We start from the raw sequence: 25,121 nt of genomic DNA on the forward strand, positions 1-25,121 counted from the left end.
AGGGCTCTGGGTTGATGGAAAGCTTGTTGGCCTTCAGTGGGGAGAGAGTTTGTGTTTCCTTAAACCGGAGATGCGGTTGCATAATGGGTTCACTGGGATGCCGCGACTGTACTCCAGTCTCACTCTCTGAGCTTATATAACCCAGCGCCCTCGGGAGGCTGTGCCGGTTTTGCAGGTGAGAAGACTGAGGTCTGCGATGGCACGGAGTATAGCCAAGGTCCAGGCACATCTTGGACCCTCCTTCCCGGGCTCCTTCCCCCACAGCACATCGTGTGGTCCTGTGTGTCACCCCTGGCCAGCCTTTATCCCACTTAGATAGCAGGGACTGCAGTCACAGGCAGGGGCCCCGTGATCTAGTTTGTTTCGCAGGTGAAGTTTGTCTTTGGAGCCCTGTTCATTTTCTCTCTGTCTCTGCTGGCCCCTGAGGCGTAGAGGATGGTTGTCCCCGCGGTGGTGGTGACCTCCTGCACCCACGCCCACACCTGCCTTCCCCCTGTGGTGCGTGGCAGGCCGTCTCAAGTGGCCCGGTGCAGGCACTGCTCGTTCCTTTTTTGGAAAAGGATGGGGGGCAGCAAATGGTGCCGTGGCACCCCCTTATTACCAGGGAGTCCTCTCTTCCTCCTTGCCCAGAAAGGATGTGAGTAGCTGGGCTCTGCAGAAAAGTCTGGTGCCTTGCGCGTTTCCATTCTACTGCGAAACGTTGAGCTGGAAACTGGCTTGACTGGCTTTGTAGCTGTTTGCCACCGAAGGGCCTTCTTGGGGGGGCGGTGGCAGGTGCCCCCCTCAGAGGTGATGGCTCCCGGCGGAGGGCCTCCATCACCCAAGACCATAGATACGAGTCATTCTCGGGACAGGGCCAGCTCAGAGTGTGGCGCGGCCCCCGGGCTGTATGGGAAGGTTGAAGAAATGGAGGTGTTTAGCCCAGGGAAGGGAAGAGTCCGCACAACATGACGGCTGCCCGGAAATACCTAGGGGCTGTCAAGGGGGAAAGCGGGCATTAACACAGGATGGGCCTGGCAGGCTCGTTCAACTCTATGTGAATGAGAGAGTTCTCTTTGCATGAGAGAGCAGTCAGCTCATCCAGCCTCTGGGGTCTTCAGTTTGGTTTTTTTTTTCAGAATCTTTAATTTTACATGGAAAGAGGTACTCAGTGTCTTTGTGGGTATTGAAAACAAAGGAGCCAAATAATGCATGGAGAGTGTTATAACAAATGAAAGATTATTTTAGGAAAACAAGGGCAGACAAACGGGGAGAAGTACAAGAGGGTTCAGGGTATTCGGATTCAAAGGCATGGCTGTTAGGAACAAGGTCTAGAATAAAAGTTTTTTACAAGTTGATATTTATTGACGTGGGCCGACTGCCAAGCTCCCTGCACTGGATTTGAAAGTCAGGAGAGAAGGACGGGGCTTGAGAGTGAGTGGCACGGGCCCTCTGTTGTCTAAGTAGGCGGTCCATAACAAGAGAGCGTGTCCCTCGATTCTGTTCTGAAGTCAGTGGCTCCCAGTGTCAACATGAAAATAGGGAAGAAACGCAGCAGCCACAGGTGGCCTTACTCCTGCCTGAAGGACGGCCGGGAGAGCGAGGACGGGAGGGGAAATATTCTTCAGGCATCGTGACCCCAGCCCTGTCCGTCAGTGAGGAAGTGTTTGCACCAAGGTCTCCCACGAGACTAAGATGGAGAAGGAACCCAGAGACAGGGGAGCAGAAATCAGGTCCAGCCAGAGCTGGAGCCCGGAGTCGGGCTGGAGAGCCTCTCTGGGCTGGGGAACTCTGGAGGGGGAAAGTGCAGAGGCATTTATTTGTTAATGAGAAACTGGGACCTGATCCCCGGATACATTCTGCCTCGAATTAAGATTCCCTAACTTCTCCCACAGTTTCAAACAATCCTCGCACTGGCAGCAACAGCGCAAGGCTGCAGCCAGCACGAGGAGAGAGATTCTCTGCTTGGGGATGCGCCTCCCTAGAGTCAGGGGAAGAGGAACTGTGGGGGCAGGCTGACGTGCCATGCTGCGCCCCTCAGTGGAGGCAGGGGCAGGAGGAGGGAACCTCCTGTGTCGCAGCCTCCACCAGCCACGTGGCAGAGGCCCGGGGCGGGCTGCAGCCTCCAGGCATTGTGTCCGGGGCAGCCACCAGGAGCTTCTGGCAGAGGATTCCCGCAGCCGGCCTGCGGACAGTGGGGGACGCCTCCCTGAGGTCTGCGCCTCTCTCAGGCCTGACTTCTGCACGTTCCCGGGGGAGCTGTCTCTTCAGTCTCCAAGGCTGCTTACACCACCATCAAACCTTCCTCCACACCCTGGCACAGCCGGCGTGACCTGCCTGTGGATAAGCATGACTGAACCTGAGCAACACCCGCATCATCAGAAGGTGCCTTTGGGCTCACAGGTGGAGCCACACAGGGAAGAGCTCCCCCGCCGGCCCCTTGTCCACCTCTGTCTTTTTTTTTTTTTTTTTTTTTTGCAGGCCTCTCACTGTTGTGGCTCAGTGGCCATGGCTCACGGGCCCAGCCGCTGCGCGGCATGTGGGATCTTCCCGGACCGGGGCACGAACCCGCGTCACCTGCGTCGGCAGGCGGACTCTCAACCACTGCGCCACCAGGGAAGCCCATCCACCTCTGTCTTCACTCCCCAGCCCATCGTTTGCCAGCACAGGGCGTGATTGCCTTATAGGCGTCACTCTGGGCTCCGCACCCTGAAACTCCTCCCCTAAACATCTGTTAGGGAAACGCACACAAATCTTTCTGGAGACTTACTTTGCTTTGGCCCAAAAAATAGGTTGTAGAGGTCCAATGCCTCTTAATCTCATTCATTCCGTCTTTGGTTATCACAAGGCTTTGTTGTAAAAGCAAAGCTAGCACGGGGAATGGACGGGGAGGTGTCTATAATCAGCCTGTAAAAACCTGTGCGAACCTGTTGACTTCAGTCCGGCGGGGCCCTGAGCCATGCTGGGTGCTGGTTTTGTGTACGGTTTGTGTCCTGTTTACTGAGAGTGACCTTCCTTATGATGCCATTCACTCAGAGGATTCAGCCCCTAGATCAGTAAAACCTACGTGGAAATTCAGTCTGAGAAGTGAGCAGACACTAGAAGTGTCTGGATGTTGCCTGAACTTCGACCTTCACTCATAAATTAGACATGGGAAAGCTTGAAGAAGGTTTGAGACCTGCCATGGGGACACCTTCTACTAGGTAGTCCTTTAAACTTGTTGAAAGTTTTTCAAGGGATTTTACCCCAAGATGAGGTTAAATTTCCCTGTTTTTGTTACATATTTATACCTGGTAAACTTGTGCAGGTAAACTGCAGAGTGAACCTGGGAGAGGTTTAATGCTTATATCCAAAAAATGTCAACATCGTAGTCCGGTAGTTAACTGACCTGTGAACAGTGCGAACGGTTAAAGAATGTAACTGGGATCCAGTGGTTGTCACGCTTGAGCAGGCATGGGTATCAGTGGAGTGAAACCCAGGGTACCGAGCCCTGGCCCAGAGTCTCTGAGTCTGCAGGTCTTCAGCCAGGCCTGAATTTACATCTGTAACAAGCTCCTGGGTAAATGCCAGTGGTTCTGGTTGGAGGACCACAGTTTGCAAGCCAGTGCTCTCTAAGACTGGCAGTATTCTCCCCATTTTGTAGGTGTGGAATCTGAAGCTAACATACCTAAGTAACTAGTGGGGTCTCCGTGATTACTAGATGGTTATTAGTTGGCACCGTCTAAAACATCTCGATGCTCTGAGACCACTCCAAGGCTTCATTGCCGTCACATGGTCTCTCCACCTACTACACCATCTTCCCACCTGAATTTGCTTTTTCATCTACTAAATTCCTGCTTCGTTCTCAGAGCAAGCCAGTGCTTGAATGGTTAAGGGTTTACCTCCATTTCCAAATCACACCTAAGAAAGGTCAGTAGAGAATTCTTGTATTTGGAACTGGAAGTGAGGAAGTTGGGGGAGGAGGGAGGGATGTGTTTTAGGAATTGGTCTGTCTGCTCTGAGTTACTAGACTGGCATTCAGCTCTTGTACAGGTGTAGTTGTTTTAGCTGTGATATATTCAGTATTCTTACAGACATCCCACCCTAGCTAAAATGGATCTTTTCACATTTTAGAAGTTAAATAATAACACTTACAGGAGGGAAACTTTGAGCTGAAAATATACATCCACCCCAGAATTCAAAGTGGGCTCCTAAAAAGTACTCAGATTGAGATTTTTTTCCCCTTGTTTTAAAAACATCTGCAATATTTGTCATTATTCATTACTGGAAGAGTCCCCCCACCTCCCAGGAGGGGGCCGGGAGTGCAGTGTTAGGAATGGGAGAAAATTTCCCTTGACTCCTGAAAGAGTTCTGATAAAATGCCTTCCTTAGACCGCGATGTGGCAGGATTTCTGCAGTCGATGTGGCATGCCTCCAAAGGAAATTTCTAGGATTATATGCAGAAAACAGATGTTTACTTTGATTTTACATCAACCTCTCTCTACTGTGGATGTAGGTGTAGTTTTGTGTTTTTGTTTTTTTTTGTGTGGTACGCGGGCCTCTCACTGTTGTGGCCTCTCCCATTGCGGAGCACAGGCTCCGGACGCGCAGGCTCAGCGGCCATGGCTCACGGGCGCAGCCACTCCGCGGCATGTGGGATCTTCCCAGACCGGGGCACGAACCCGTGTCCCCTGCATTGGCGGGCGGACTCTCAACCACTGCGCCACCAGGGAAGCCCAATATGTGTAGTTTTGAATGCATAAATACAGATGAATTCCAATAAGAGAAAAAACTACCCCATGTCCTCAGTGTTGATCTTTGGGGTGTTCTTCATCGAGGTCCCTTCACTGTGACACTGTTTTCTATACCATCTCATATCAGGTTTGTGAACATTAAATCCTGGTAAGGTGAGTGAGAAGTTGTCTTGGAACCTGAAGACATATGTGGTAGTGGTGCTGCCAGTGTAGCCGGTTTTCTGCATACACTTCATCCATGCGTCCATTCCCTCCATGCATCCATTCAGCAGTTATTGATTCATTCGCCTGCTCATCCAGCCAGCCATTTGGCCGCTATTTATTAACCACTCACTGTGCACCACCAGGGGCGAGTGCAGAGAGCAGGAGAGGCAAGATTATAATGAAACTTCTTTTCAGTCTGAGCCGAGGAGACAGTCACACGAGTAAATACGAGGTATTTCCAGTTACTGGATGCGCTGTGAAGAAAGTAAAACTGGGTCGAAGGCTGGAGAGCATCTATGTTGAGTGGGCTGGGGCGCTTGCTGTGACAGCAGGCACCAGCCCTGGAAGGCCGGGGGCAGAGCAGCCTGGGTAGAGGGCGCGCAGCAAGTGCACCAGCCCTAGGGTCAGACTGGTTGGATGCCTTTGAGGGACCTGGAGGGAGCGCTGCGTCTGAAAGCACCTTGGATCGGGGTAGGGTGCCGACAAAGGAGGCCCAAGAAGTAGGCAGATCTAAGAGGGGACCATCGGAGGCACTTACGTGGAGGAGTGTCTGATTTGATCCATGTTTTAGAAGTTCACTCTGGCTGCCTTGTAGAGAATGAACAACAGGAGGGCAAGAGGGAAAGCAGGGTGGCCAGTGTAAGACGTTACGGCCAGCCACTCAAGAGTCCTGTGGGTCATTTTTGCAGTATATCCATCTGTGGGTATAATGGTACATCAGCCCCTGTGCATAAATCCTTGCACTTTTGTCCAATCATTAGTTTTCGAGACAAATTTCTAGAAGTGAAATCAATGGAGTAAAGGGCATATGTATTTAAAATTCAGATCCCTGTCACTCAGCTACTTTGCAGAAAGGTGGTTACCAGTGTTCAGTACCATCGACAGCGTTGAGAGCCAGCTTTCTGTCCACAGCAATGCTGCATATTTCTCATCCTTGCCCACCTGGAAAGTGAAGAGCTGTTCACTGTTTAGGTGCAGGATGGAGGACGCAAGGCTTGACAGCAGTCTGAATAAAGGAATCACAGGGGTCTGAGCACGAGCTGGTGCAGTGGTTAAGACTCTGAGCTTCCACTGCAGGGGATTCAGTCCCTGGTCAGGGAACTGAGATCTCGTATGCTGTGCAGTGCGGCCAAAGAGTAAAACAAAACAAAACCAGACCCACACACCTGAGAACCCCAGCTCTGTTTACACAACCTCAGGACGTGGTCGTCCCAGCCCTCTGTGTGCCCTGCACTCAGACCACATCCAAATTGGTTTTCACCTCTGATCCAACATTTCATGAAGGATATTCACAAACTGGAGAGTATTCCAAGATGAGTAGCGACCAGCAGACTGGAGCGCAGAGCTAGGGGACGCTGGCTGAAGGAGCCAGAGTTGTTCAGTTTTGGGAAGAGAAACTTCGGAGAGACACAGACCTCATCTTGAACTATCTGAAGGGCTGCCCTGCAGAAGAAAAGGTGCACTAACTCTGTGTCGCCCCTGAGGACAGACAGACGTTTAAAGGAAGGATGGAAGTTTTGACTCGACATGGGGAAGATGGTTTTAACAGCTGGCCTTGCTGAAAATGGAGATGTCCTTGTTGCTGGAAGCATTCAATCCGAACTGAATGACGTTGTCTCCAGTGCACGCTGCTGAGGGACGTTCTGTGCTGCGTGGGTGGTGGGATAGCATCTCACCTCCCTTCCAGTCCTGAGGCTCTTTGTAATTTGTTGATTCTTAGGGTACATGGAAATGAGGTGAATTAGCCCTTGAAATAAAACCTGAAAGAAAAACACCCAGGTCTTCTAAAGAAGAGAAATTGGATTTTCTCCTCCCTGCCCACCCTCCTCTCTGTTTTTGGCCACACTCTGCAGGGAAGAGGCCATTAGTGGCTCATCATGGTGACTCGCCCCACTTCCTGTGAGCATCGGGGAGGAAACCGACACTTCTGTGGCCGCTCCTGCTATTGGAGGGAAGACGAGAAGGGGTCAGGTTAGGGAGTGTCTTTAACTGCAGATCACATCCAAATTCAGGAATGCCCGGAGATCCCAGCGCCTGGCAGCTCAGTTATTGACTGAATCAAGTTCTTAAACGAGCCTCCAGAAGTTGGCCATCCCATAGGTGGAAGGACAGACTGGGAACCCCCTGTGTCTTGGCCAACAAGCACCATTTAACCCTAGAATGGAGCATTGCTTGAGCTTTGAACTGAGGCTCCAGCTGGGCTCAGTGGGGTAGCCGGAGTGGCTGGTATGTTCAGAAGCCTCATGTTGCTACCAAGCCCCAGAGACGGCCTTGACCTGGTCTCGTCCCCCTGCTGTTAGCAGTGACACAGGACTGGAGGGGGGAGCGTCCAGACCTGACCTGTGGGCCCTTCATTCTCCTGTTGAATGTAGATTAGAGTTTGGTACCAACTGCAGGACTGTGGGCCACAGTCACTCAGAGAAGAAGTGTCCAGGGTTCAGGGAATAGCCTTGAGTGTCCAGCCTGTGATCCGTGATCTAGAACAGAGATGCAAAGGCTCGGCCTTTAAAGGCAATTTGGGGGAAAAGCACAGACCTTGGAGTTGGCACACCTGGGTCCATCCTAGCTGTGAGGCCCTGGCATGTCAGCCTCTCCACACCCCAACGGCCTCATCTGCAAAATGGAAATCATAATCTGGGTGAAGTTCCCAGCAGATCCTCACTGAGTGCTCGCTCCAGTCCCCCTCTTCCTCTGCTCTGTGAAAACAGCTTCTGTCATAAATCCCAGGAGCTAGATAATAAAGCATCAGTCTTGTGACTGTTAGTGTCATTGATAGGAAAGATGTACTGATAGCTTGAAATGAGCTAGTGAACTGCTTACAGTTGTCAGTCTCTGATTTCCAGTATCCTCACGCGTTATCGTAGCCTTATGTTTATCTGCACAAGTAGCCTATTGGCTGTAGAAAAGGATGTTCGGTTTTTTGTTTTTTTTTTAACATCTTTATTGGAGTATAATTGCTTTACAATGGTGTGTTAGTTTCTGCTTTATAACAGAGTGAATCAGTTATACATATACATATGTTCCCATATCTCTTTCCTCTTGCGTCTCTCTCCCTCCTCCCCTCCCTATCCCACCCCTCTAGGTGGTCACAAAGCACCTAGCTGATCTCCCTGTGCTATGCGGCTGCTTCCCACTAGCTATCTGTTTTACGTTTGGTAGTGTATATATGTCCATGCCATGCTCTCACTTTGTCACAGCTTACGCTGCCCCCTCCCCATGTCCTCAAGTCCGTGCTCTAGTAGGTCTGTGTCTTTATTCTCGTCTTAACCCTAGGTACTTCATGACTTTTTTTTTTTCTTAGATTCCATATATATGTGTTAGCATAAGGTATTTGTTTTTCTCTTTCTGACTTACTTCACTCTGTATGACAGACTCTAGGTCCATCCACCTCACTACAGATAACTCAATTTCGTTTCTTTTTATGGCTGAGTAATATTCCATTGTATATATGTGCCACATCTTCTTTATCCATTCATCTGTTGATGGACACTTAGGTTGCTTCCATGTCCTGACTACTGTAAATACAGCTGCAATGAACATTGTGGTACATGACTCTTTTTGAATTATGGTTTTCTCAGGGTATATGCCCAGTAGTGGGATTGTTGGGTCATATGGTAGTTCTATTTGTAGTTTTTTAAGGAACCTCCATACTGTTCTCAACAGTGGCTGTATCAACTTACATTCCCACCAAAAGTGTGAGTGTTCCCTTTTCTCCACACCCTCTCCAGCATTTACTGTTTCTAGATTTTTTGATGATGGCCATTCTGACTGGTGTGAGATGGTATCTCATTGTAGTTTTGATTTGCATTACTCTAATGATTAATGATGTTGAGCATTCTTTCATGTGTTTGTTGGTAATCTGTATATCTTCTTTGGAGAAATGTCTGTTTAGGTCTTCTGCCCATTTTTGGACTGGGCTGTTTGTTTTTCTGTTATTGAGCTGCATGAGCTGCTTATAAATTTTGGAGATTAATCCTTTGTCAATTGCTTCATTTGCAAGTATTTTCTCCCATTCTGAGGGTTGTCTTTTGGTCTTGTTTATGGTTTCCTTTGCTGTGCAAAAGCTTTGAAGTTTCATTAGGTCCCATTTATTTATTTTTGTTTTTATTTCCATTTCTCTAGGAGGTGGGTGAAAAAGGATCTTGCTGTGATTTATGTCATAGAGCGTTCTGCCTATGTTTTCCTCTAAGAGTTTGATAGTGTCTGGCCGTACATTTAGGTCTTTAATCCATTTTGAGTTTATTTTTGTGTATGGTGTTAGGGAGTGTTCTAATTTCATACTTTTACATGTAGCTGTCCAGTTTTCCCAGCACCACTTATTGAAGAGGCTGTCTTTTCTCCACTGTATATTCTTGCCTCCTTTATCAAAGATAAGGTGACCACATGTGCGTGGGTTTATCTCTGGGCTTTCTATCCTGTTCCATTGATCTATATTTCTGTTTTTGTGCCAGTACCATACTGTCTTGATTACTATAGCTTTGTAGTATAGTCTGAAGTCAGGGAGCCTGATTCCTTCAGCTCCACTTTTTGTTCTCAAGATTGCTTTGGCTATTCGGGGTCTTTTGTGTTTCCATACAAATTGTGAATTTTTTTGTTCTACTTCTGTGAAAAATGCCAGTGGTAGTTTGATAGGGATTGCATTGAATCTGTAGATTGCTTTGGGTAGTAGAGTCATTTTCACAGTGTTGATTCTTCCAATCCAAGAACATGTTATATCTCTTCATCTATTTGTATCATCTTTAATTTCTTTCATCGGTGTCTTATAATTTTCTGCATACAGGTCTTTTGTCTCCTTAGGTAGGTTTATTCCTAGGTATTTTATTCTTTTTGTTGCAATGGTAAATGGGAGTGTTTTCTTGATTTCACTTTGAGATTTTTCATCATTAGTGTATAGGAATGCTAGAGATTTCTGTGCATTAATTTTGTATCCTGCTACTTTACCAAATTCATTGATTAGCTCTAGTAGTTTTCTGGTAGCATTTTTAGGATTCTCTATGTATAGTATCATGTTATCTGCAAACAGTGACAGCTTTACTTCTTCTTTTCCGATTTGGATTCCTTTTATTTCTTTCTTTCTCTGATTGCTGTGGCTAAAACTTCCAAAGCTATGTTGAATAAGAGTGGTGAGAGTGGACATCCTTGTCTTATTCCTGATCTTAGTGGAAATGCTTTCAGTTTTTCACCACTGAGGACGATGTTGGCTGCGGGTTTGTCATATATGGCCTTTATTATGTTCAGGAAAGTTCCCTCTATGTCTACTTGCTGCAGGGTTTTTATCATAAATGGGTGTTGAATTTTGTCGAAAGCTTTCTCTGCATCTATTGAGATGATCATATGGTTTTTCTCCTTCAATATGTTAATATGGTATATCACGTCGATTGATTTGCATATATTGAAGAATCCTTGCATTACTGGAATAAACCCCACTTGATCATGGTGTATGATCCTTTTAATGTGTTGTTGGATTCTGTTTGCTAGTATTTTGTTGAGGAATTTGGATCTATGTTCATCAGTGATATTGGCCTGTAGTTTTCTTTCTTTGTGACATCTTTGTCTGGTTTTGGTATCAGGGTGATGGTGGCTTCATAGAACGAGTTTGGGAGTGTTCCTCCCTCTGCTATATTTTGGAAGAGTTTGAGAAGCATAGGTGTTAGCTCTTCCCTAAATGTTTGATAGAATTCGCCTGTGAAGCCATCTGGCCCTGGACTTTTGTTTGTTGGAAGATTTGTAATCACAGTTTCAATTTCAGTGCTTGTGATTGGTCTGTTCATATTTTGTATTTCTTCCTGGTTCAGTCTCGGAAGGTTGTGCATTTCTAAGATTTGTCTGTTTCTTTCAGGTTGTCCATTTTATTGGCATAGAGTTGCTTATAGTAATCTCTCATGATCATTTGTATTTCTGCAGTGTCAGTTGTTACTTCTCCTTTTTCATTTCTAATTCTATTGATTTGAGTCTTCTCCCTTCTTTTCTTGATGAGTCTGGCTAATGGTTTATGAATTTTGTTTATCTTCTCAAAGAACCAGCTTTTAGTTTTATTGCTCTTTGCTGTTGTTTCCTTCATTTCTTTTTCATTTATTTCTGATCTGATCTTTATGATTTCTTTCCTTCTGCTAACTTTGGGGTTTTTTTGTTCTTCTTTCTCTAATTGCTTAAGGTGCAAGGTTAGGTTGTTTATTTGAGATGTTTCCTGTTTCTTAAGGTAGGATTGTATTGCTATAAACTTCCCTCTTAGAACTGCTTTTGCTGCATCCCATAGGCTTTGGGTTGTTGTGTCTCCATTGTCATTTGTCTAGGTATTTTTTGATTTCCTCTTTGATTTCTTCAGTGATCACTTCGTTATTAAGTAGTGTATTGTTTAGCCTCCATGTGTTTGTATTTTTTACAGATCTTTTCCTGTAATTGATATCTAGTCTCATAGTGTTGTGGTCGGAAAAGATACTTGATACGATTTCAATTTTCTTAAATTTACCAGGGCTTGATTTGTGACCCAAGATATGATCTATCATGGAGAATGTTCCATGAGCACTTGAGAAAAATGTGTATTCTGTTGTTTTTGGATGGAATGTCCTATAAATATCAATTAAGTCCATCTTGTTTAATGTATCATTTAAAGCTTGTGTTTCCTTATTTATTTTCATTTCGGATGATCTGTCCCTTGGTGAAAGTGGGGTGTTAAAGTCCCCTACTATGATTCTGTTACTGTCGATTTCCCCTTTTATGGCTGTTAGTGTTTGCCTTATGTATTGAGGTGCTCCTATGTTGGGTGCACAAATATTTACCATTGTTATACCTTCTTCTTGGATCGATCCCTTGATCATTATGTAGTGTCCTTCTTTGTCTCTTGTAATAGTCTTTATTTTCAAGTCTATTTTGTCTGATATGAGAATTGCTGCTCCAGCTTTCTTTTGGTTTCCATTTGCATGGAATATCTTTTTCCATCCCCTCACTTTCAGTCGATATGTGTCCCTAGGTCTGAAGCGGGTCTCTTGTAGACAGCATATATATGGGTCTTGTTTTTGTATCCATTCAGCCAGTCTGTGTCTTTTGGTGGGAGTATTTAATCCATTTACATTTAAGGTAATTATTGATATGTATGTTCCTATTCCCATTTTCTTAATTGTTTTGGGTTTGTTATTGTAGGTCTTTTCCTTCTCTTGTGTTTCTTGCCTAGAGAAGTCCCTTTAGCATTTGTTGTAAAGCTGGTGCTGAACTCTCTTAGCTTTTGCTTGTCTGTAAAGGTTTTAATTTCTCCATCAAATCTGAATGAGATCCTTGCTGGGTAGAGTAATCTTGGTTGTAGGTTTTTCACCTTCATCACTTTAAATATGTCCTGCCACTCACTTCTGGCTTGCAGAGTTTTTGCTGAAAGATCAGCTGTTAACTTTATGGGGGATTCCCTTTTGTGTTATTTGTTGTTTTTCCCTTGCTGCTTTTAATATGTCTTCCTTGTATTTAATTTCTGATAGTTTGATTAATATGTGTGTTGGCGTGTTTCTCCTTGGATTGGTCCTGTATGGGAGTCTCTGTGCTTCCTGGACTTGACTAACTATTTCCTTTCCCATATTAGGGAAGTTTTCACCTATAATCTCTTCAAATATTTTTTCAGTCCCTTTCATTTTCTCTTCTTCTTCTGGGACCCCTATAATTTGACTGTTGGTGCATTTAATGTTGTCCCAGAGGTCTCGGAGACTGTCCTCAGTTCTTTTCATTCTTTTCTCTTTATTCTGCTCTGCAGTAGTTATTTCCACTATTTTATCTTCCAGGTCACTTATCCGTTCCTCTGCCTCAGTTATTCTGCTATTGATCCCTTCTAGAGTATTTTTAATTTCATTTACTGTGTTGTTCATCGTTGCTTGTTTCCTCTTTAGTTCTTCTAGGCCCTTGTTAAATGTTTCTTGCATTTTCTCTGTTCTATTTCCAAGATTTTGGATCACTTTACTATCATTATTCTGAATTCTTTTCCAGGTAGACTGCCTATCTCCTCTTCATTTGTTAGGTCGGGTGGGTTTTTACCTTGCTCCTTCATCTGCTGTGTGTTTTTCTGTCTTCTCATTTTGCTTATCTTACTGTGTTCGGGTTCTCCTTTTGGCAGGCTCCAGGTTCGTAGTTCCCGTTGTTTTTGGTGTCTGTCCCCAGTGGCTAAAGTTGGTTCAGTGTGTTGTGTAGGCTTCCTGGTGGAGGGGACTAGTGCCTCTGTTCTGGTGGATGAGGGTGGATGTTGTCTTTCTGGTGGGCAGGTCCACGTCTGGTGGTGTGTTTTGGGGTGTCTGTGGCCTTATTATGATTTTAGGCAGCCTCTCTGCTAATGGGTGGGGTTGTCTTCCTGTCTTGCTAGTTGTTTGCCATTGGGTGTCCAGCACTGTAGCTTGCTGGTCGTTGAGTGAAGCTGGGTACTGGTGTTGAGATGGAGATCTCTGGGAGATTTTCACCGTTTGATATTACGTGGAGTTGGGAGGTCTCTTGTGGACCAGTGTCCTGAACTTGGCTCTCCCAGCTCAGAGGCACAGCACTGACTCCTGGCTTGACCACCAAGAGCCTTTCATCCACACGGCTCAGAATAAAAGGGAGAAAAAGTAGAAAGAAATGAAAAGAAAAGAAAGAAAGAAAAGAAAGAAAGAAATGATAAAATAAAGTAAGATAAAATAAAATAGTTATTAAAATAAAAAATAATTATTAAGAAAATTTTTTTTTTTTTTTTTTTTTTTTTTTTTTTTTGTGGTACATGGGCCTCTTACTGTTGTGGCCTCTCCCGTTGCGGAGCACAGGCTCCGGACGCGCAGGCTCAGCGGCCATGGCTCACGGGCCCAGCCGCTCCGCGGCATGTGGGATCTTCCCAGACCGGGGCACGAACTCGCGTCCTCTGCATCGGCAGGCGGACTCTCAACCACTGCGCCACCAGAGAGCCCGAAAAATATATTTTTAAGTATTAAAGGAAAAAAAAGGACGGACAGAACCCTAGGACAAATGGTGAAAGCACAGCTATACAGACAAAATCTCACACAGAAGCATACACATACACACTCACACTCAGAAAATAATATATCTTGCTCTCAAAGTCCACCTACTCAATTTGGGATAATTCATTCTCTATTCAGGTATTCCACAGATGCAGGGTACATCAAGTTGATTGTGGAGCTGCTCCTGAGGCTGCTGGGATAGATTTCCATTCTCTTCTTTGTTCACAAAGCTCCCGGTGTTCAGCTTTGGGTCTGGCCACGCCTCTGCGTGTGGGTCACCGGAGGGCGTCTGTTCTTCGCTCAGACAGGACGGGGTTAAAGAAGCAGCTGATTAGGGGGCTCTTGATCACACAGGCCGGGGGGAGGGAGGGGCTCAGAGTGCGGGTCGAGCCTGCAGCGGCAGAGGCCGGTGTGACGTTGCCCCAGCCTGAGGCGCGCCGTGCGTTCTCCCGGGGGAGTTGTCCCTGGATCCTGGGACCCTGGCAGTGGCGGGCTGCACAGGCTCCCCGGAAGGGAGGTGTGGATAGTGACCTGTGCTCGCACACAGGCTTCTTGGTGGCGGCAGCAGCAGCCTTAGCGTCTCATGCCTGTCTCTGGGCTCCACGATGTTAGCCGCGGCTCGCGCCCGTCTCTGGAGCTCCTTTAAGCAGTGCTCTTAATCCCCTCTCCTCGCGCACCACGAAACAAAGAGGGAAGAAAAAGTCTCTTGCCTCTTCGGCAGGTCCAGACTTTTCCCTGGACTCCCTCCTGGCCAGCCGTGGCGCACTAACCCCCTGCAGGCTGTGTTCACGCCGCCGACCCCAGTCCTCTCCCAGCGCTCCGACCGAAGCCCGAGCCTCAGCTCCCAGCCCCGCCCGCCCCGGCGGGTGAGCAGACAAGCCTCTCGGGCTGGTGAGTGCCGGTCGGCCCCGATATTCTGTGCGGGAATCTCCCCGCTTTGCCCTCCGCACCCCTGTGGCAGCGCTCTCCTCCGCGGCTCCGAAGCTTTCCCCCTCCGCCACCCGCCGTCTCCGCCTGGGAAGCGACTTCTAGTGTGTGGAAACCTTTCCTCCTTCACGGCTCCCTCCCACTGGTGCAGGTCCCGTCCCTGTGCTTTTGTCTCTGTTTATTCTTTTTTCTTTTGCCCTAGCCAGGTACGTGGGGACTTTCTTGCCTTTTGCGGGGGGGGGGGGGTGTGAGGTCTGCCAGCGTTCAGTAGGTGTTCTGTAGGAGTTGTTCCACGTGTAGATGTGTTTCTGATGTATTTGTGGGGAGGAAGGTGATCTCCGCGTCTTACTCTTCTGCCATCTTCCTCAATTCCTCCAGGATATTGTTTTTAAAATTCATTTTGAGTGATTTCTTGAAAGGATGGGTTTGGTACTAATTTACATCCCATAGTATTATCATACTTCCTCAATTCTTAGATGCCTAAAAATTTTTTTTACATTTCTAAAATTGGAATGTGCTATACAATAAATGTCGAAAGGAACTTGCCAGCCTTTCTTTTTTTCTCCAAACACTGACGTTAAACGATGGTCTCCTTAACTCCCAATCGCCTTGAAGTAGAGGGGGTACATAGAACGAGGCTGTTTGTCTCCATTAACTTTCTCAAGGCTTTAGGTGACCAAGAACTAATAATAAAGCATCCTCCCCTAATAATCTAAGCAAGGAATTATGTGGATATGGGCATGATGGTTGTCTGTGATTCTTTTCCATTTTCTCCCACTAGATCTTTCTGATTCACCACATTGATTCCCCCTAAGAGAACAGAGGGCTGGCCTGAGCCTCCTTCCCTGAATCCCATTTCTCAGAGGTTAGGCCACGTCTCGCCTACTGGTGGATGACGGGGCTGGTGCTCTTCGGGCAGAGGCTAGTGTGGTCTTGGGCTGACGTGGGGACCCCTCCGCCTTCTAGAGTATGTCTGTAGGGCCAGAACCAGGGGAATCGTAGCTCTTAGCTCCACACACTCATGGAAGGAGGGCTCACGGGTGTCGGGGGCAGAGGCTGTGAGTGGGAAGGGTGTTGCCCAGCCGTCTCGGTGCGTCATTGGCCTGAGAGCCTGAATTGTCGCTGCTTGTGGTTCGTGAGCTTCTCAGCCCTTTTATCCCCAGCCCAGCTGTACAGAAGTTGCAGCAGAACGTGAGCTTGAGCTGAGCAGAGCTTCTTTTTAGAAGTCTGACAGGATCGTTTATGAAAACTTGCTGTCTTTTCCCATTCCTGAGAACGTCTCCAGTAAGATAATCCCATCAGAGGGTTATTTATAAAAAGCTGCGGCTACATTCCCACATCTGGCACAGTTTAACCCCGGTCAGAGCTGATGATGCCGATGATGATTGTCATTAGGAAGAGTAAACCTTTTATGTCACAAAGCAAGGAAATTGAGACTATCTTTTTGTAATGCCATTCTTTCTTTCCCTATAGCTCTTGGGACCTGGTTCCTAGAATGTTTGCTTTAGAACTTAATAATGTAAGGTCACTTAAGTCAGGTCACCCATAAAACTCGTTTTTTGGAACAGACATATGCATACTAATATAATACTTTCTTGTATGTGTATTCCTAGTCCTGTAGATGTCAGGGTTGCAACATGTAACTTATCCCACTGTCCCAGCTACTCTCATGATCTGCAAATCCATGTAAGACCCTGGAGAGCATGGGCAGGCTTTCAGGTCTCAGGCACTTCGGACATGTGCTCGGTCAGCACTTCTCAAATTTGACCCCCAACATGCTTCCAAAGGCAGAAGAGAGAGAACACATTCTACTGGTAGACAGGGGGTGGGTTCTGGGACCACAGAGTGGTTTCTTGGTTTATGAACTAGTGGTACCTGGGACTTCTTTTGTCTATAGAATTATGTGCCCTAAAATAGTACAGCTTGTCTGAATAAGTAGAACAGATCATCAAATAGTTTGTTTTTATCTTATTAGTGCCAGTGAAGTTCATGAATATCTTCCAACAGACAGCAAGGCACTGAGCCACGTTTTTGGATAGCACTTCGTTGTGAGAGCTTCACGAGGGGTTCAAGGAGATTATAAGGTTTTTAAAAAGAAGTCACTGTATAAATTATACCCCGTATCTCTTAACTAAGGAAAATTTAACTACCAGTGCCCAAATAGAAAATATAAAGCATTTTAAATAAACCAGCTCAGTTTTTGCTAAATCACATTGTCTGTGTGTGTGTTCTTTCCAGACATATGAAGATTCATGAGAAGGACCCCAGCAGCGCTACAGCTGCAGCCCCTCCGTCCCCACTGAAGCGCAGGCGGCTGTCCTCCAAAAGGAAACTGAGTCATGATACAGAGTCAGAGAAGGAAGACCCAGCGCCTGCTAAAAAGGTCCTCTCTGCCCCCAGCACAGATGTGCCTGCCCCAGGGACTCTTGGCAGAAATCCCTCCAGCCTTTATTTTCGCAGTCTGGGGGCTTGGTGGACACCCATCCCAAGCTTCTAACCTCTGTTTCCCTGCACTGTTTCGTAAGGTCTCTGGAGAAAAAAGTACCGGTTTGCTCCTCCTTTGTGGAAGGAAGAGCCCCCCGGCTGAGCCCACTGATGATCTGGGGAGCTTGTTTCATTGCTCCCGGGGTTTTTTGTTTCTCCAGCTAGAATGGAAGAGGCTCTGCTAAGTATTAGGGACTCTTTTGTCCTCACACTTTTATTCCCAGTGCCTGGCAGGTACTAGGTGCTCCGTGAATATTTGTTGAATGGATGAGTGAGGTGAGGGTGGGTGGGTGGGTGCTGGTGTTCGGTGAGGTTTTGTTACATGAAACGTTGGTCAGTAGCATCCTTAATGCCTAGGAGGGAGGCGTCCTTTCCCTTTCAGATTCTGGATTTAGTGTCGGCTTCTCTGAAACAAACTACGTGGGAGCCCTCCCTTGTGACTTAATGTTTCTTCCTTCCCCGAAGCTGGTAGAGGACAGGCAGTCGGGTGACGTGGAGAAGAAAGCTGATGAAGTGTTTCACTGCCCACTGTGTTTCAAGGAGTTCGTGTGCAAGCACGGGCTGGAGACCCACATGGAGACCCACTCAGATAACCCGCTAAGGTAGGAGAGGGGCTGCGGCGGGCTTGTGCTCTGGGGCCGCCTCCTTGTGATGTGTGATGCAACCTGCCTCCTGTTACTCCAGCCTGGGCTGTGAGGCCATTGGTGAGGCCGATCAGAGTGCTTGCGGGGGTGGAAGTGGGGCTGAGAGGGGTCAGAGCAGGTGGCTGCAGCCCCAGGAGGATTCACCAGCGTCACGGTGCTTCCTGCACTCCTGGCGGGGCCCCCGGGCGATCCCCATGAGTCCCCGCCCACGGGTAGCCTCCTAGCACCGGGCTTTGGGCAGCAGACACATTTTCTTCACGGATGGTGTTGCAGCCCAAATGGTCGTTAGCTGCGCCCGTGTGTGTGCTAAGGACGGGGAGGGCAGATCAGGTGCTCGTGGGCGTCTGGAATGGGCTGGTAGCACAGAAGCCTAGGAAAGCATTTGGGGGCAAGACAGAGTTCTGTCATGCAGGACACGGGACCTGAATGCAGCCTGTCTCAGTAGCAGCAAAGGTGATGGTTCCGCTGGTCCAGGCTCCACATAGTTTTTCTGATTCTCAGTGGTCCCAGGCGGACCTCCGGCAGAATTTGGGGCTGGGGTGGGGGGAGCTCGGCTTTCCTCCCCGCCCTTCTTCCCTGCGTTTTTATCAGGCAGAAAGCCCTTTGTTCCTGCTGAGCAGGTACCCGCTTCCTCTCTGAAACTGCTACTGTATCATTTTTAAGGTGCTGTAGGGGAGCCGCTGGTATTGTGAGACCTGAAAGTAGCGCGTCCTGAGAGGCACAGCTGAAGGTTCCCAGAGCAGAGGCCAGTGCATATGTGGTTGCAGCTTTGGGTTTCAGAAGACAGCTTGGGAGCGTAGAAATCTGGACATCTGTTTGTCTGACTCACCAATACGTGGACCACATTTCTTTCTTGGGGGCACATGTTTGGTTGTGACTTAGGAGTGAAAAGGTCTGAGGCAGCTAAACATGTTTGTGTTGGGAGAAAAGCCTAACTGTCCAGTAACATAAAGTCGTGTCAAGTAATCATTATACTTAATCACGTTAGCTTGACATTTTTCCATTAGAGAGAGAAGAGAATTTATGGAGAGATTAAACTCTGAGCAGTTGAAGTGCTAGAGCATGTCTTGAGGTGACTGCCCCATCTTGGGAAACTCCTGGATGTGACGGGCAGGCAGGGACTGGTGGTCAGAACCCTGGGTCCCTGTCCCACCTCTGCTCACATGGGGCCTGGACCAGCTGCATCTGAACCTTGAAGGAGAGTTGGACCAGATCGTCCTCGTGTTCCCTTTCAGGCCTGAAATTCTGTGACTCGGAATCCTGCCTCTTAACAGCTGTTCTTCTGTCTACCAAGAAAAAGCGCTTGGCTCTTCCTTTTGTAGGCCCTGTCATTCTGAGAGATTCAGGAACTTGACTTCATGGTTTCATTAACGTCCACAGCATCCCAGGATGCGGGCTGGTGGTGGGTGGTAACTATTGAAATAGTTCTCTAGATGCAGGACCTGAGCAAGCGGAGGTGAAGTTACCAGACAAACCTCACGTGGTGAGTCGTGGGCAGAGGCAGGAATAGCAGCTGCGACCCCCGACCCTCCGACCCCCGTCAGCGCTTCTGACCCAGCACTGCAGAGTGCCTGAGTCCACACACTGCTCCTCTCTGGGTTCCTCCCTAGGTTTTCTTTCACTTTGTGTTTTATGCTGTGATCAGATACCATCTTAGGAACTACCCATTTACCCTCTTCTAGATGATTCTGTCCGACAGGGAAAATAACTTAACTCTCAAGAGAGATTTCTGGGCAGCTGGAGCCTGCACAGCACAGTGTATAGCAATGATAGAGGAAGATCAGGTGTCCCCTTCTTCAGTGCTGGCTGGCACCAGGGCGTGGGTGCTCCTGGAGTGGGGCCTTCTGGACAAGCACCTAATCTGGGGGCAGGCCGGGCTGGCTACTTGGAGAACATGGAGACGGGAATCGCCTTGGATACTGGTTCACTGTTTTACATGATTTGGTGCATAATTCACTTGCCGTGACTCCAAGGCTGTGAAGTTAAACCTCAGGTCCTCCCTTGCCCACTTGGTAATAGCATCCTTTGTTTGGGGAGGGTAGACTGGAGGAGTCCTGAGCCTGGTGGGGGGCTCGGCCCCTCCCGGCAGTGGCGTGAGAAGAGGTTGCCTTGCATCCATGGTGGGGGGCAAGCATGCCATCCCCTGTCTGGCGGCTGTTGCTGTGTGGGTGGGTCTTGTGTCTGGGAACCAAAGGAGTTAATTACAGAACATAGTTAGTTTCCCTTCTCTCCCCTCTGCTCTGCCCTCCACATAATGGCCTGCTATCAGAGGATGCCATGGGGACAGGCATGAGCCGGCAGGGCCCCGCCAGGCAGTGAACTGTGACAGTAGCTGGTGGGAGAGACTGCTTGTTAACCCAGAGCTAAAATAGGCACCAACTCCATTTGCAAACCCCAAAGGCAGCAGAACCACAGTGGGATGCTACCAGTTTAGACAGAAAGTTTATAACTCGAAACAGCTGTTGGCTTCTTTCTCTCCCTCTCCTGCCCTTACCGCCCACCCCCAAAGCTGGCAAGGTGCCCGTTGTTCCTTAATAAAAAGCATTGGAAATCCAAATTCACGTAAACGCCGAGGCCTTTCTCCTGCAGTGCCTTGTGTTTCAAGTTAACAAAGTGTAAGCGTAGAGCAAAAGGAAGACACAGACCACTGTAGTGATTCTGGCTCCGAGTGTCGGGTTTGTTTTCGCCCTGGCGTGACCAGACCCGCGGTGACTTGGCCCTTCTGTCCAGCCCCCCAGACGGGAGAAGCGAGGCTTTCTGGGAGCTGGCACTTGGGACTGGAGGTGACAGAGTGTTCAGTGAGCAGGTGGATGCAGAGAGGACATCCCTGTGTGAGGGTGTCTGGGTGTTGAATATCGTGCCTGGTTATAAGAATAGAACAGAGTAACAGGCTGTCCGCTGCCCTGAGTAAAGTTAGCTGGGAGGGAAGTTCAGGTCAGCAGCCACCAATGCAAACAGGAGGAGAGCCACGAGGGCCACCTTAAGTTTTCAAGTAGCCACATTCTAAAAAAGGAAGAAGAAAATAGCGAAATTGATCATGCTTTGCTGGAATACTAATATATCCAAAATATAATGTCAGTACAGAAACCGTCAGTGATGTGATTTACATTCTCATTCTCATACAGTCTTTGCCATCTGGTGTGTGGGGCATGATCGCAGCCCACCATTTCAATTGGAAGAGGCACATTCCAAGCCCCCAGCAGCCCATGTGTAGGTGCGAGCCTAGGACAAGCCCACCTGTAGCTGGGAGGGCTTTGTCTCAGACCCCGCCCCCTCCCCATTTTGTGTCTGAATGACTAGTCTCTGGCTAATGGGGGCTGGGCTGGGGGGACCTCTGGGTAGTCACGGCGGCACTGTGACTGCAGCTGGGGGCGAAATTTGGCAAAAGTTATTGTATAATCTTATGTGGCTTCTTGATTAAAGGAGATTGGGTAATAAATAATTTTTAAATTAGTTCAGCTAAAATGTATCCGGCAAATGAATGAGTGCTTGTTGTGTGCCAGGCCCTTGACCAGACTTAAGAAAAAAGTGGTGACAGTGGAGACAGGGCCCCTCGAGGGCTGTCAGCAAAAGAGTAAGAGCGATTATAACAGAGTGAAGTGGGTCAGTTCAGGGCCAGACAGGCCAGCAGCCTGTTGTCCAAGCAGAGGGAGCCAGGGAGCCGGATAGGTTGGCGGAAAGCTTCCCACGGCCTTTTACATTGGATGCTGGGGCGCTTGCCCGGGCAGACCCTCCTCAGTCCAGTCCAGTTACCGTTCCTAGTTGTCTGTGAGGAAAAGGTTATGGTGATGCCCTTAAATCTACATGGGGCGTTGGAAGGTGGGGACCTGAGTGGGCTCTGCGGGCACGTGGCGGCACGGAGGGGACGGCAGGTGCCCACAGGCATGGAGGGTGGGCTGCCAGAGGTGGGGAGAGTCGCCAGGACCTTCTTCTTCTGGATTCTCAAGTGTTCCAAGGAACGTTCGACTGCCTGCCCTGTGCCCCATCCCCCCTCTACACACTCCCGTCACCTGCAGGGAGACCCTAAGACTGACTGACATGGCGCTGGTCCCACACTTGTTAAATGTCATCCTAAAAATAGGGATAGGGTATAACAAAACACTCTTCAGCATCTCGTATAAGAGCCTCAGGGGTCTGAGGCTCAGCCAGGTGGAGGGCAGATTTAAAACGATGCTGGGGGCTGAGGGAGGAGGTCCGCCCCCTAAGCTGGAGGCCTCTCTCTGGGCAGCCCCTCCGCACCCTGCCCAGGGGCCTCTCAGCCACGTGGAGTGGGCACTGCCGCCGGCTTCTGGGCTCACCCCAGCCACCCGTTGAGCAGTCCCTGGACCTGCCCGGCTTCCCGCTGCGTTGCTTCGGTCGAACAGACCTAGCAGGGCGTCAGGAGGCAGTGTGTGCAGCACGGTGGATTCCTGGGCGTGGGGAGGGCAGGCTGCCCCTGGCCAGGGCCCTCTCATAGGCCGTCACTGTTGCTCCCAGCAACTGGGAGAGATTAGTGCAGCTGTTGGCTGTCAGCTCTGCGGCTGGGAAGCGGGGGAGGGCAGGGAGGGTGGGCACCAGGGGAGAGGAGGGTCAGAACCGGGCGGGGCTCTGACGAGAAGCTGTTTGCACTCGCCCCTCTTGCCTCCATAGACAGAACAGAGAAAATGAAGCATGGAATCCCTTTAAAAAGGAATGTCAGTCCCTCGATAAAACACTGTAATGAGCAAGAAATTCAGTATCTCAAGGAAGCAGCCAGGGTGACTGCCGCTTTCTCAGCAAGGTATTTCCCAGGTTCTGATGACAGGGCCGGGCCTGCTGCTGCTTGGGGAGTGTTGGGAAGACTCCCAGTCGAGCCACTGTCCAGGGCCCAGGCATTAAGGATGTGACATGGGTTGTAGAAGGAGCTGGGACACCTGCAGTAACCATCCTCTGAACACTGAGCGCAGCAGCTGCAGCAGAGGGGTGGTGAGGGTGCCGGCTGCAGCCTGACTGGGGCCTGGCATCTCCGTGACCTTGGGCTCAGTTTCCCCGTCTGGAAAATGGACTTAGGGGCTGTGTGAGGATGAAGGGAGCATCCACAGTCCCCAGACTGTAACAATCAATCAATGAACATTTACTTCTGATACTGTTATTTAGAACATGTGTTGTTTTTAGTATTTTAACCCTTGTGACACTTACAGTTATGGGTTGGTGTCGCTCTCTTGGAATCCCATTCCAGTAAAATAGAGAAGGAAGCACGTTCCGGGGCTTCTCCAGGTACCATTTCCTTGACAGAGAACATGAAAGCAGTTTGGCCTTTAGTCTTTATCGTTGTAAGTAGCCACTTTTATCTGATTTTGCTTTTGTAAAGACTGGGTAGCTGAATGGCTGTTTACATTTGGTTTGAGTCCTGCCTCCCAAATGTTGTGATCCAACTGTACAGAAACCCAGATGATTAGAAGCTTGAAAGGTCCTGATACCTTTAAATTATAGAACCGCACATCATTTCCCTTAGATTGTTGGGGAAACCTGAGATTCTAAAGAAATGTGTTTCCTGATGTTTGAAATTTGCCAAAGCAGTCTTTCAAAAATATGTTTAGCATAGTGAAAAAAATTTAACCCTTTCATGTGGCAGTGGGGGTCATCTGTCTGTCTGTCCCTTAACTGGGAGACATGATAGAACAATGTGGAAGTAAGGGGTCACCAGATGACACAGTATTACTGTAGCAAACCCTAGGAGGAGTTAGTCCCAGAATTGCTTAGCCACAAGGCTTAAAAATATTTTTTTTTAAGCTTTTTGGTGGCCTTCTTTTCCATTTCTGTAGATGCTTTTGCTGGTGATTTTGCCTTCACATTTACCTTGGTTTGACTCAGTCTTGTGTGTGTGTGTGTGCGCGCAAGCTCCCCTCCATTGTAGATCCTTCAGGAAGGTTAGTTGGGAAACCCACTCTGGTTAGTGGTTACACGTTCCTTGTTTCATGGCTGATGCCTTTAATTGTGAGAGTTAGTCCTGCTAAGTCACTGTCAGCCCTACTGTGAGCTGCTCCATTGACAGCTTCTTCCTGTACCCCTACTTCCTGCACAGTGCCCACGCCATTATAGCATGGGTATCATTAGCACATTCCTACCCCAGCCCAGAATTCTGCAGTTTTCTTCTAAAAAGTAAATAAGAAGGAAGGGCATGTGTTGTAAAGAACGGCTTCCGTGGTGCCCTGCCCCACTGGGTGTGCCATGCTACGTGTCAGTCCTCGACTCAGTGACTCTAAGATCCTGACGTTCGTTTTTTTGAGACTAGTCGTGGATCTGGGCATGAACAAGAACCTCATTCATTTGCATTGAAGCCCTCTGAGAACTGAAAGGACAAAGCCCCAGCTAACAAAGGAGAGCACTTCCTGGACCTCCCGGAGCTGCCTGGCCCATCCCTGGCCTGAGCTGTGGCTGGCAGGGTAGCTTCAAGATCAGTGCAGTTTACCACTCTCATGGAAGTCAGCCTTCTCTGACCACGTTCACAGTGTGCTCTTCCCGGCGAGGCCAACGTCAAGGCCAGAGCCCGTGTGCTGAGAGACTGTGTGAGTTTGTTTGATTTCTGAAGGAGAGGACAGGACAGGCTACAGATCAAGCACATGGTGAAGGTGCTCTGGGATCACAGTGCCTCCCTCCAGCCCCAGCACTGGCAGCCCCCAGTCCTGCCATCTGTTCCTTTGTATACTGGGGGCCACAGTGGAAACTTGGCTCACTCCCCTGCCTGCTGCTGGGTTGGGGGGGGGGGGCATCTCTCTCCCCTGGGACCCCCCGCCCAGCCCCTCCTGTCTCTGCTTCACACCTCCCCAAGCCCCCTCAGTGACACTGCAGGTGCTGCCACGGCAGGCAGAGCAGATAAGCTGCAGACAGCAGCTTTTCCCCTCCGGTTCCAGAAGTTCCAACCCTGCAAGGCCCCAAACCTCAGCTCTTCCCTTACCACCCACCCCGAGTAAACTGAAGTGCTGGAGCCCCTGCCTGGGGAATAGAGCCGCCCTGAGGGAGGTGGAACCCTGCAGTTAGGGGAGCAGGTCGCTCTCCCCGCATTCTGAACTAAACGTGCTTCCTTTCTCATAGAAGCATTTGTTAACACGTGCTGAGATTCAAGTGTTTTCTGGGTGAAGTGGGCTCTGGTGAACTGCCTTGGGTACAGAAACACTGTTTCTGTGATTAGAACGATTTGGGGCTCACATATAGGGGATCATCCTTCTGTAAGC

The 25,121-nt window shown here is 48.6% G+C and overlaps 1 protein-coding gene across 7 annotated transcripts in view; it reads left to right on the forward strand.

Moving 5' to 3' along the window:
• Positions 1–25,121, forward strand: part of RREB1 (ras responsive element binding protein 1) — a 177,633-nt gene that overhangs the window by 127,787 nt on the left and 24,725 nt on the right. For all 7 annotated transcript variants that reach the window (XM_082664127.1, XM_082664132.1, XM_082664133.1 and 4 more), the window contains 2 exons: positions 17,039–17,183; positions 17,750–17,886. In XM_082664127.1, the coding sequence (XP_082520253.1) occupies positions 17,039–17,183; positions 17,750–17,886 (282 nt within the window). The remainder of the gene's footprint in view (positions 1–17,038; positions 17,184–17,749; positions 17,887–25,121) is intronic.

Source organism: Grampus griseus, assembly GCF_964374135.1.
Source record: "Grampus griseus genome assembly, chromosome: 10".
In the NCBI taxonomy this organism is placed as follows: domain Eukaryota; kingdom Metazoa; phylum Chordata; class Mammalia; order Artiodactyla; family Delphinidae; genus Grampus; species Grampus griseus.